The sequence below is a fragment of the Geospiza fortis genome, unplaced genomic scaffold, assembly GCF_000277835.1.
Source record: "Geospiza fortis unplaced genomic scaffold, GeoFor_1.0 scaffold95, whole genome shotgun sequence".
In the NCBI taxonomy this organism is placed as follows: domain Eukaryota; kingdom Metazoa; phylum Chordata; class Aves; order Passeriformes; family Thraupidae; genus Geospiza; species Geospiza fortis.
Window position 1 is genome coordinate 4,578,707 of NW_005054333.1, and position 12,756 is coordinate 4,591,462.

Sequence of the window (12,756 nt, forward strand, 5' to 3'; positions counted from 1 at the left end):
ACTTGCACCAAATGAGGCAGAAATGATAGCACTTATTTATTGAGTATTTAGGTAATTTTCTGTTTCCTTTTTGCAGAAGGAGACACATAGCTTTCCCAAGCCTTAAAAAAAGATACTACATCTACATTTTGGTCTGCAATTTGTCCTAGAAGTACTTCTAGAGTGGTCTTAACTATGATGTCAGTTAAATAAAAAACAGTACTTTGACCTCAGCTGATTTTGTTGCTTGCCTTCACATGGGTAATGGAAGTACAAAATTAAGGGCTGAAAATTCTCCCTAATTTTTGGCTTCAGAAATTAATCACAGCAGATATACTTTGAAGAAGTAAGTAGATAGGTGTTTTTGCCCATACACAGCAGCCAAAACTGCTCATTGTTTCTGCAAATGAGACTGAATGCCTCACAACAGGCACATAGAAAATAAACTTTAAAAATACAAATTAAGACTTCTTCAGACTTTTTTTTAATGAATTCCAATTCTGATAGAGTGATGAATAGACCAGTTCTCCAGGTCAGCATTTAACTATCTTAACCATCTATTTTCTCTTCCTTTTACATTGTTTTGTCCTTTTTGTACAATCCAGGTTTTGCAGCAAACACAGTTGCACTGTATTTTTCTTACATGCCCATGACTCACCCAACACTATAAGAAGCAGCATATAAGTAATAACCATGACATTAATATTTAAACTACGTTCCAAGGAAGAGTCAACAAACTGCAAACAGTAAGTGTGACACTGATACCAAACATATCAGAAGTTTCCATAAAACCCAGAATTACTGGACACAATGGATCATGGGAAAGCATCAACATGCTTAATAAAAGAAGTTATGCTTCTCAAATCTAGTCAGATTCCTTGGAAGAGTCACCAACAAGCATGGAAACAAGGCAGTTAGCCTTAGTTAACTTCCATAGCCCTTTGGCAGAAGTCTTTCAGCAAAACAAAACTATAACAGGATAAGCAGTAAGGCTTTCAAGTGGAAGAAAATATTGGTTAGAAGACAGAAAAATTGATGCCAGGAATACATTATTTTTAGTTTTCAGAATTCATGTCATCAGGTGATTTCCACAGGCATCTGGGCTCAGTTCTACACCTGCCAATATAGTGACATGTCAGATAAATGACCTAGGAAATGGGGATGAGAAGTGAAATGACAGTTTGCTGTTGCTGATGAGCTACCCAAGGACTGAAACAACTGCCTGTAACCTGCAGATGCACCTCATGAGCAATAGACTGAGAACAAGGCAAATTAAATTCAACACAGACTACAAGGGAAAACACAATCCTAGCTTAATGCATTAACTGACAGACTCAGAAATGGTATCTCAAAGATGTAAACAATACACAGCCAAACTGAGCCTAACAAGCAATCCACCTCTACTCTCCCTGAGCTTAGAGGTACCTCTTCCTTACTGACAGGGTGGTCAAACACTGGAACAGGCTCCTAAAGAGGTGGTTGACGCCCCATGTCTGTCAGTGTTTAACAGGCATTTGGATAACACCCTGAATAACAGGCTTTCATTTTCAGTCAGCTCTGAATTGGTAAGGCAGCTGGAGTGGATGATCCCTGTAGGTCCCTTCTAACTGAACTCTTCTGTTCTATTCATCAGCTGTTAAATAGGCAAACCAAATACTAGGAACTTTTAGGCCATGAGTAGGAAATGCAATGTAATTTATGATACTACTTTACAAATCCGTGCTGTATACAGCTTTGTTTCCCTTCATTTTATTTATTTGACACAAACAGACACAATGAGGTCTCTCAAACTACAAGTAACATGGAAAAGCTGATTAAGAAAAACTGTACACTTTCTTCCTACACAAGAGGACAGGAATATTAAGTGAAATTGACAGGAGACAGCCTCAAAACCAAAAGAGCACAGTCTCCACTCAGATGGGGGATGCCATAAATGACAGATTTTCATATGGGTTGAAAAAAACAACTGAATAAGCTCATGGAAGAGAACCACAGGTGGATCACACTACTTCTCACTCAGAAGTCTTGGCAACAAATCACTAAATCTTCACAACACATTTTGGAAGGTATCATTGTTGGTTTGTTGAAGCCTTACAGCCTTCACTAGACACCTACCGCAGAGACAGGGAAGGAAAACAGAAGAGATGTTTGCTGAATGGACCTTTAACATACAATTAGGAAGCACTAAAACTGAGCAAAACTGTAAAGTTAAGATAGCATATATGCAGTTTCATGTCTGCTCCTTATATATCAAGCAACAAAAAAGGTACAAGAAAGAGCATAAATACTGACATTCCAGTTCACCAGTTATTTTGGAACTTTTACATTACATGTTTATGTTGCTCAAGCCTGAACTAATGAAGTATCTGACACCAACATCATGTTCTGCCTCTCTGTAGATCTGACCACAGAACAGGAATAAATGCTGGGTTTGCCTTAGTGTTGCCTATTCACTCAGTAATTCTTATTTGATTCCTAGTCACCCAAAAATTCTTATTTGATCTGTCTCCTACAAGCCATCTCCAGTTTCCACCCCAAAGATCCTTTTCCCAAGCTTCTCTCTGGCCTTTGCCATCTCCCCCCAGAGATCACTGCTACTGAGCCTTTCAAAGTGCAGCACTTCAATTGTTATGCCCTTTTCATCTTTTGATTCATCATCCTCTTTGACTTTCAGCTGTATTTTCTCTGTCTAACACAATGGATCATTGTCAGGTCTGTCAGTGCACAGCAGGCCCTCAGTTCTAATCCTTGTGCATTTTAACTATCAATTCCTCCAAACTCATCCAGTCCTTTTCAAGTACCAATTTCTTCAACAGGATCAAAGACTGATTTGCAGGTTTATGCACCAGTAAGTCTCCAATCATAGTTTTTCATTACTCTGTTATGATGCCTTTCTGGACAAGTAAGAGCACAAGGGAGGCCAACACAGGAGAGGCAGAGGAATTGTCAGCACTCAGAAAAGCTACTGTCCCAAAAGCTGAGTTCTTGAAGACATTCCTTTCCCAATAGGACACAATACAACCAAAAGCATTTTCAGTGTTTATCCATGTTAAACAGTAATATATCTCACTGCTATGTTTGTAAAACATGTAATGAAAAACCTGGGGGAAAAGTGTGTTTAAACTCATCTATCCCAAAAATGCCTATGACTTCATAGCTGTCTGCCAAAAGAAACCCAGTTATACCATGGCAAAAAGTTGTTTATGTTCTTCTACAGAATACCTTTAGCTTAGTAGCAGTCCACTGAAGGAGCAAAGTCCACTGAACCCTACCTAGAAAGGCCAGAATCTACAAAGGATTTTCAAACCTTGATCTTTGAGGCTCAGTACAGAAGCTAGTCAGAGAAACAGCAAAATGGAAAAACATCTGCTTTTGACAAGCATATATCAACACTTCATTTAAGCAGAGCAACAGTGAGAGGGCTGCGGAGTCCCAGCTTCAGCTGCAGTGCAGATCAGCTCACAGAAGAATCGCGTTCATTCACTCTGCAAACCGTATGTCTTACACATGAGTATGAGTGCAAAAAGCTGAACTGAAATGCACAATGCTCATGATCAGAAACTGAGATCACCTGGAAATGTTATGGATGAAGCAAGCCTTTGGGGAATTTTTATGGAAAGTCCATACAGGAAGTAAAAGCTTGTCCAAGATTTGTAACAGAAACTCCAGTAGAATTTAATACAGTGAGTAAAGGTGTTTTTGAAATTATATCAAAGAATAAAATCAAGTTTATTTTTAACATGGCTGCTGATTTACCTTTTATTTGGAGTAAAATCCTACATATTACATGCTGTTATAGTTCAGGTTTTGTTTCATTGTTATTCCTAGATCTGTAGTGGACACTGATACAGTAAGTTGGTAACATACAGTAACAAGGTGGCACCTGAAAATGAGGCTCCTTGAGTATTCCAACCAATTCTGCAACATTTTCATCCTTATTTGCTAAGGGACTGATGTCTTCAAGAATTTCATTCACCAGCTCCAGGTTGTTGTCACTGACAGCCTCAAGTTTAGAATCTTCCAGTCGCTCGTGAGCCTGTAAGATTAAACACATAAGACTATAATGTCAATAAGTTTTGAGTGGTTCAAATCTATAAACTTTTCAAGTAATTTCTCAGTGCAATGTTCAGCAGAAAAGCCAGAAAAGTTATATATAAGATAACCTGACTGAACTGCTGAAGGATTTTGCATGCTCAACTACAGGATCCAATAAACTTTATAAGCAGCACATAGCAGAGAGGCTTTTAAGTGCATATCTCCTCTATGCTATACACCAAGCACTGCTCTATCAACAGTACAGCACCTCAGGACCTTTCCTGCTTTGGAACCCTGGACAAGCACACCTTCTAGAAGAAGGGCAGAAAAGGAACTATGGGATCTTTTCAGAGTCTGCAAGAAAAACATACCTCAGACTCCTCGCATTCAAACACCTTCTGAACAGCACATTCTACCTGCTAAAATCTGCCTACCTGAAGGAAATGCTAAAGAAAAGTTGGAGTCAAAGGCAGCCAGCAGTATCCTGGGCTGCATTAAAAGTGTTACTGGAATAGTGAGTGTTACTCAGCACTAGCGAGGCCACACCTGGAACACTCTGGATGTTCTGCAAAGAGCTCAGTGAAAGGCCACAAATATGATGAAGGGTCTGGAGCACACCTGACATTTGAGGAAAGGCTCATCAAGCTGGGACTGTTCTGCCTGGAAAAGAGAAGGCTCAGGGAAATCTCATCAATGTGTACAGAAGGTATACTATGCAAAGAGGACAGGGACAGCCTGTTTCCAGGGGTGACTGGTGACAGGACAGCAGGCAGTGGGCATAAAATGAAACTCAGGAAGCTCTGTCTGAACATCAGGATACACTTTTTCCAGCATGAGGGTGACTGAGCCCTAGCACAGGTTTCCCAAAGAAGATGGCAGTTTCCCTCCTTGGAGATACTCAAAAGCTGTCTGGATGTGGTCCTGGGCAACCATCTCCAGGTGGCCCTGCTTGAGTAGGGAGAGTAGGACCAAATGCCCTGCAGAGGTCCCTTGCAGCCTCAACCATCCTGTGATTCTTTGATAACATTTCATCTATTTCTAGAGCTATTCCTGCAGACATAATCATTTCCTGAACTCTGCAGATACTGAAATTCATTGAAAGGTAGGTGCTTTGAGCAGGAAGAGAAGCATCTCTGAATGCTTAATTTATTTATTACAGACAGTGCTCTATCACAGAACTAGGGAATAAGAGGAGGCCAAAAATAACACAGATTCTCAATTAAAAGTTATTTTCAACACTGTAGCAACAAGAAATTTACAAAGGAGCAATTACTTTGGCATATAAAAACCAAATACATAATAGATATAATTCAGAGTCATCTATATATACTTCCCACAGATATAATTTGAAGGTATGTGAGCACTTCTGCTCTCTTATTACTGCTTTAAAATTGACAATAAAATAAAATTTTGCTAAAAGCAGAGAACTTTACTCCCTGAAATCATCGAAGTATTAAATTGTACTTCATATCTATAAAATGCTGTTTCTGCAGGCCTGATGGCCAAACTCTGGAAAGGTTAACTTAACAGAAAGACATTTCAAACATTCTCCAACACCAACACACACAAGCCAAACAACTGTAATTACAAAGTTATAGGAAGCTCGGCACCTACACACATTCTCCTTTATAAGGGAATGCTATTTTGTACAGAACACATACAGTAAACAATATCCTTCTTTTACAGTTTAGTTCTTCTATAGCAAGTAAAAACACAAATCTAGTGATTTTTAGACACAACCCAACTGCAAAACCATTGTAAGATTAGAGAATATGGGTTACCTTTTTTCTCACTCATTGTTTTCAAAAAACCACCACTAACTGGGTGATATAATCTAAATACATTCTCACCCTTCACTCCAAAATCAAGGCCATGTATATACTGGGGAACATAAAGTTTTATCAGTAAACAATCTCTGATCCTGTAATATGTTGAGGAGTAACAGGATACGGAATGGTATAAGTAAGTTAAAAAACAAACAAATAGGAATACCTAACTTGGATATTGCAATTTTTTTTTCATTTCAATAGAACATTTCAGAAATATTGATACTGAATTGAGCCCTTCTGTGCATTCAGTATATATCATACCTGCCAAACGTTCAAATAGTAAGGCTTTTACCTCCAACAATCTGACATCTTAAATACTGGACTAAATGCTTATAGATTACTCCCAAGATGTTTCCTTGCCCTGGGCTGGGCATTCACCTGGTCTCCTGTAGGCTGTGATATAATGCTAAAAGCAGTAATGTAACAGCAGAAAGAAGAAAAAGTTTTGAGGTTTGAGAGAATAGTTAACAATACAGAAGAAGAAAGTTTTGATACCATAGTTCAGTAGCAAAACTGAGGAGAATTCATGCTTGTTCCAAGTTCAGCAGTTATTTTCCAACAGTTATTTAGGACAGGGCATCACAATTTAAACTAAAAGAAGATAAACTGAGACTAGATACAAGGAAGAAAAGTTTTAGGATGGGTGTGGTAAAACACTGCAATAGGTTGCCCAGAAAGGTTGTAAACACTCCATCCTTGGAAACAATCAAGGTCAGGCTGGATGGGGCCCTGAGCAACCTGATCTAGCTGAAGATGTCCCGGCTCATCACAAGGGGGTTAGACAAGGTGACCTTTAAAGGCCAATTCCAACCAAAACTACTCTATGATTCTATAAACATCAGTGACAGGAAAAAACATTTTACAATGATAACAATTCTCCTTTCTTCTACTACCTACTGAAAAGTGGAAAGGTTCAGTGAAAGAACGCTATCCAAAAAAAACCACTGTAATTCCTACCTTATTACCTTTATTCTATACAGGAAAAGTGTGAAATGAATGTAACCCAGTTTTAAAAGACCAGCCAAACTGCACTGCAAAATACTGCAAACTACTATACATATTCATTTATTTAAGGTCCAAAAGGAGAAAACAAGTTTGTATAGCTTGTGGCACATTTCCCCAAGTTTCTTATTGTCCTTTTTGGCGTACTTTACATAATGATTAGTCTTAATAACTGGCTAATAAAGGAAAATGAAAAAGCTTTTGCATTTCTGGCCTGCTTTGAAATTATTCTGCTTAAACAATGTAACCATCTCAGAGAACTGAGATGACTGAGAACTGAGAACCAGCTCTTCTAATAGAAAAGCAAGTTTATGTATTTTTAGGGACAAATATGTGAATTACATACACTTCACCAAATGTGTTTTGATCTTATCCTTATTTAGCACTGCTTGTTAAGACTGAGGATTTTTCCAAAATAATTACTAAGAAAATATGAGTGCAGTCACACCATACGAACACAATTAAAACCTTTAAGCATTCTAGATAAAGCATGTGTATAGTTAAGAATCTGTTACAAGCACTTTTTTTACATCTGGTAGTCATTAAATTCCACCTAATTGTTACTGGCCATTAAAGCACAAATTCTTTATAAGAAAAAAAGGCTTTGCAGTGAACATTTTCTTCATGATAAATATTCAAGATGACTTATGCAGCAGACAAAGTTGTTCCCATTGTCAGTAAAAAAATGCTTTTACTTACTCTAGTAAATTTAGTACACAAATCCTTCTCTCTGCAGTCATCTCACCAGCAGATAAGACACTTCCATTACTTCTAAATTTATTACTGTGCCATGTCTTCAACTTAAAACCAATTTTTTGAACAGCCAAACAGAAGTAGATTCTTATATGAATTCTCATGAGAAGTTTTCCTTTCCAGATTTTTATACTGAACAAAATCTATGGGCAACAATCCTTTAGCTTTACAGAGGATTTCATACCTGCCCAGAGGGCACTGCTTTCAGATGTCTATTCCTATTAAAGAGACAGCTGTATTTAAGTTAACTGGGTTTTCCTCAAGAAAGGAGCTTATTTTTATGAAGTAAGATTAAGAATGTATATACGTGATGTGCAGTATTTGACTGCATTTCCTACTGGTAAGACCAGCTACATTTTAATTAAAGAGTCCAAAGATTTTTTTGCAAATATCACCTTACATATTTATAATTGATTGCTACCACTCATACATAAAAGATTTTTGTAATCCAAGAACAAAATCTTAGGATAATCCATGTTTTAGAGAGCTGACAATCAATGATAAAATTATTAGTCTGAGATTCAGGAAAGGGCATGGAGAGAATATTTTCCTGGCATATCAGAAAGTAGTTTTGAGCTAAAGATGAAAAGAAAACATTTTTATGCCACAGGATAATGAAGGTGACTGCTCTTACTTTTCACCTCTGGCAAAACCGCTAAAAGTCAGAAGGCATATGGGTTATGCACACAACAGTGGTTACAAGACTACATTAAAACCAACTGCTTCTAATTCCAAATATTATGATTTTTCTTCATAAATAATGTAACTTTATTTCTGTAATCTCTGAATTTTTTATCTTCCTCTAGGTTCTTCCATGTAACTATTAACCAGCATGCACAGAAATTATGAACTCTTCACCTTCAAGCTCATCTTCAAGTCTTTTAATAAGATGAACCAACAACGTGTTGTGGATACCTCAATCCACACTCAATGTTCACAAAATAATGTAAGAGTTAAAACATTTCCAGATTCTACTCAAAGTAGCAAATTTAAATACCTTAGCAAGCGATCTTACGATGGGGTTTTCCATAATGCCTTTAAGAAAAATCAGGTCTATTTCTTCAGCGCCTGTCGATGTCGGCAGATCAGTAAGGTTGTCTAAGACCTGCTGCATGGCTGCTGACAAAACAAAAACAAAAAGTAAATACTGACCAAAACAGGCTTCCATAAGGAGCAAAAGCTCTGGGAAACACCACAACATTAACTTTAAAGACGTTAAGCAGTCAAATACATCTACTGAGAACAAGGGGACAGAACAGAAAAAGAACTTTTTTTGCGTGTGTGTGTCTGAAAATGAAATACAGGTTATATCCAACTGAATCCAGGCCCAGCACATTCTTTCCAAGATTTGCTACTAAGGATTGAAAAACCAAACAAGCATAAACTATGTATAAAGTATGCATAATCTTCCAAATACAATAAAATCAACTCCTTCAGTACTCTTTTTATTTCATATTTTTTCAGAAGAAGTTTTCAGCCCTCATACATACAGCAACCACAAGTTTCACAATGCCTGTAGAGGCAGATTCACTGTTGTAAAAATGACCATGTAGTTCCAAACCAAATTTTTTAAACCAAAAATTTGCTTCCAAGGCAGCTCTTACTGTGGGAACACTTGTGTCCACCCCGGCAGTCCTTTACAGCCAGTCCTGACCCACTGCCGTCCGGCGCTAAGTGCACTAACGCCAGCCTGGTCCCACCTGCAGTGGGAAGCACACCCTACAATGAGAAATGTGCCGTGCCTGCCCGGTACCCTCAGACTCGCTGAGAGAACCACTCTTGGCTGAGAGTCAACAATGCTGCCCAAAGAAATGTCAGAAAATGCCACTATCCCAGCTGTCTGTCTGATCCCCTGAAGTCATTGAGGTAAGAGAATTAGCTCTTGTTCTTAACTTTATTCTTTTAAACTCCTGCCAAGCTACATATGCATGTTCAAATAGACACACACACAGGTGTACTAAAAAAATCTCCTGTTGAGATCCCCAACAAGCCCAGAAGCCTTGGAATAACCAGTGTTCTGCAATGCTCTGCATGTTGCAGAGTAGTATATATCAAGAGAATTAGAAAAGCCTATATGCCCCTTCTCCCACACAGGAATTTACCCTTAAATTTCCTCACTGCTTTATAATGAAAGCTATTATGAAACTGCACAGTAACAGAACAAACTGCATTTCTCAACACCTACTTTCTGATTCCAATTCTTCCTAGAAAATTCCATCTGAAGAAAAAAATTTGTCCATTCTTTCTGTTAAGTGGAACTGACTTTTCAACAAGCAAATCAACTCACGTGCAACATTTTAACTACAGCAGTGCATGTCAAAAGACCTGTATTATGTTAAATGTTTTAACCACACTTTTAGCTTCAAAAAAAGTGAATTTTCTGTGAAACCATGAGTAGGAGGGAAAATAACACTGTATGTTTTCAGATTTTGAAGCAGCATTATTTCTACTTCATAACAGACGAAGTCCTGTCAGCAACCACACATTACATAAAGTCACAAAATTACCATGCAAACAGTCCACAACTTCCCCAGATCAGGTATATCCTACATCCTGACTAGTTCAGCTGCAGATGAAACTGCCTTCTTCACATTTTCTCAATTCCCAGTTTCAGATTGTGACTTTTAATGTAGTCACACAAGCTGTACTATCTGCAGAAGTGGTCAGATGCTTCTGGCCAATTCATGTCATAGGTGCTGCATAATAATGCAAGTGTTAGAATAATAACATTTCTTTACATTTTTAACAGTTGTGCAAATTCTTTTTTAAGGGATTTCAGGTTAGCACTTTTTCTTCTACAAATAATCAGAGAAAATGCAAAGCTTCCTTGAAGTCAAAGTACGCATCTCAACTACCAGCTGCAATTCCAGCACTTGGTGGTGACAAAAACATTTATAATAAACATATTGTTCATATTATCTTCATGACATTATCCTGTTTCTTACTTGAGCCTCTCAGAATTCTGCCTTAGATAAAATTTTAAAAAATAGTCCCTAATAGTCCCTTTATCATCAAAAAGAAAATGTTAAGAGCAATTTTAAGCTACAGAAGAATGTCTTCATGCAAGTAGTCAGGGTATTTTTCAAATTAATATTTTATTCAATAAAGGTTTCACAAACATCTAGCATCAGAACTACTTAAGTATATTTCAGCATTTTTAGAAAACAGCAACCAGCTTTATCAACATGCAGAGTTCAAAATATTCACAAAGGCAGACATGCATTCCAGGTCATCAAAATCAAAACCAGCTGTTCTCAGAAACAGGTTCCTACAGTTGTGTGTTGGTTGCCTCATGACACAGCCATCATGGCAAGAGTTTTCTTAGTTATAAATAGTGTTGTCTCAATATTAGGAAGCAAACCAAAAAGGCAGGATAAGGCACCTTTACTCATGCTCTATTGTTTGTGTTTGAACACAATATGAGGCTCAATACTGTCTTGGTGTAGACAGTTCCCCATCTTAAAGGGAAGATGGGGAACTATCTAAGTAGTTGAATAAAAAATAATACCTTCAAGTATCCCTTTATTTTAATCAGTTACAATGTTAAGCAAAAAACTTTTAGCCTGAGAGAAAGGTTAAGATTCAACAATCTTTGCACCTGTTACGCAGCACATGGTAGGCAGAGGAACATTTATATGCCTCACCATGTTTCACTGCTTTACACTCACCTGGCAAAATATTCAGAACATGATCAAATGTTATTTGCCAAAAAAATCATCAAGAGCATATTCCAACAGGAATTATGTCTGCTGGTTTATTCAAAAAGAATAGACCACAAATATATGGATACTTTTTTTTGATGGACTAGACAAAGCATTTTAATCTCAGTGTTTTATATGTATTATACAAGTCACAGGCCACTTTCAAATATAGTTCCTGTTTAATGTGAAAAGCTGGTATTTGTTCACGTGTAAAAACAGCTTTGAAAGTCTAAGCAATATACTGACTACATATGCCTTAGATATTCATACATGTACTTCCAAAAAACTTGATTTATCTAAAGACTAAGAGCAGAGGTGGGAGGAAGGGAAGACACTTTGGGAAATGTATTATGGAACCGTTTCTTCTGTATCTATTCAAGAGGCTTTTGTTTACTCATTCTAGGGTCTATTAGACAACAAACAAAAGGAGATACTTTGCTTCCAGGCTTAATTATAATGATCTTTCAGAATAATGTAGATTCACATGGAATTTCAAGTAGCACTCATTTCAACAATTTCACTTTTTTCTTTCCAGGGATAAAGCCACCTTAGCACTTTTGAAAAAGCGTCTTATCTTATTCCTGAGCAGCAGGAATGAAAGCTGAAGATGAAAGTACTTAGGTAGGAAAGTTTTACTTAAAAGATCAGCTCCTACCAAGCAAGAAACAGATGGAACTGAGGAGTTTTGAGACTACCAAATCTAAATATCCCATCAAGAATTGCCTTTTCAGGTTCACATCTCTTTTGTGGTGAATCTGCCCTTGAAATGTTGATAGAAGTTACTCACTGGGGGGTAGAAAGCCCTGTAGAACTTACATTCAAGTCAGGCATACTGAAGAACTAAGGACTACATGAACAAACTGCATAAACCAGGTTGTCAGAAGTGCTTATTATTATTGGGTACTTAGGTGTACAATAAAGAGAGTATGTGTGCTTTTCCACTGGAAAACAAATTGGGTCTCTCTCCCCTCTCTTGTCCCATCTTTTACAGGAAAATAATAAGACCAAAGTGACTTTGAGAGCTCTACCGTTCACCTCCCTCTCTCTGAAGACAAGACTGTTTCTATATTCAGTGACCCATCTGGGGAAAACTTTAAACTCCCATCACAGCACATAAGGATTTGTTTTTGTGAGGACACCATGAGACAGGCATGGCTGACTACAATGGTTAACAAAACCACCTAGGAACACACACAGAAACCCACTGACAACAGCCTCCAGACAAGCCAGGAGGAACTGGGTGGCAGAAACAAACTCTCAGTTGAGGCGAGGTGCTGAAATACAGGGATTCTTAGGAAAGGGTGACAACAGAACTGAGTCTGAGCTGGGACTCCTAAGAAAAATGAGATTACAACTCCAGCCCCCGGCTTTCGTGACAGGGAATACACATAGAATTAATTTCCACAGTCAATTTTCAAAGAACATCTTCATAACCGCAGCAAGTTTAAAGCCTCAAG

The 12,756-nt window shown here is 37.8% G+C and overlaps 1 protein-coding gene across 1 annotated transcript in view; it reads right to left on the reverse strand.

Annotated features, from left to right (window-relative positions):
* The window catches only part of MPP6 (membrane palmitoylated protein 6), a 27,878-nt gene extending 19,104 nt beyond the window's left edge, over window positions 1–8,774 (reverse strand). The window contains exons 1-2 of the mRNA XM_031057667.1: window positions 8,596–8,774; window positions 3,863–4,015 (exon numbers count right to left, since the gene is read on the reverse strand). Coding sequence (XP_030913527.1) covers window positions 3,863–4,015; window positions 8,596–8,766 — 324 coding nt within the window. The 5' untranslated portion in view covers window positions 8,767–8,774. The remainder of the gene's footprint in view (window positions 1–3,862; window positions 4,016–8,595) is intronic.
* Between the last annotated feature and the right edge of the window lie 3,982 nt (window positions 8,775–12,756).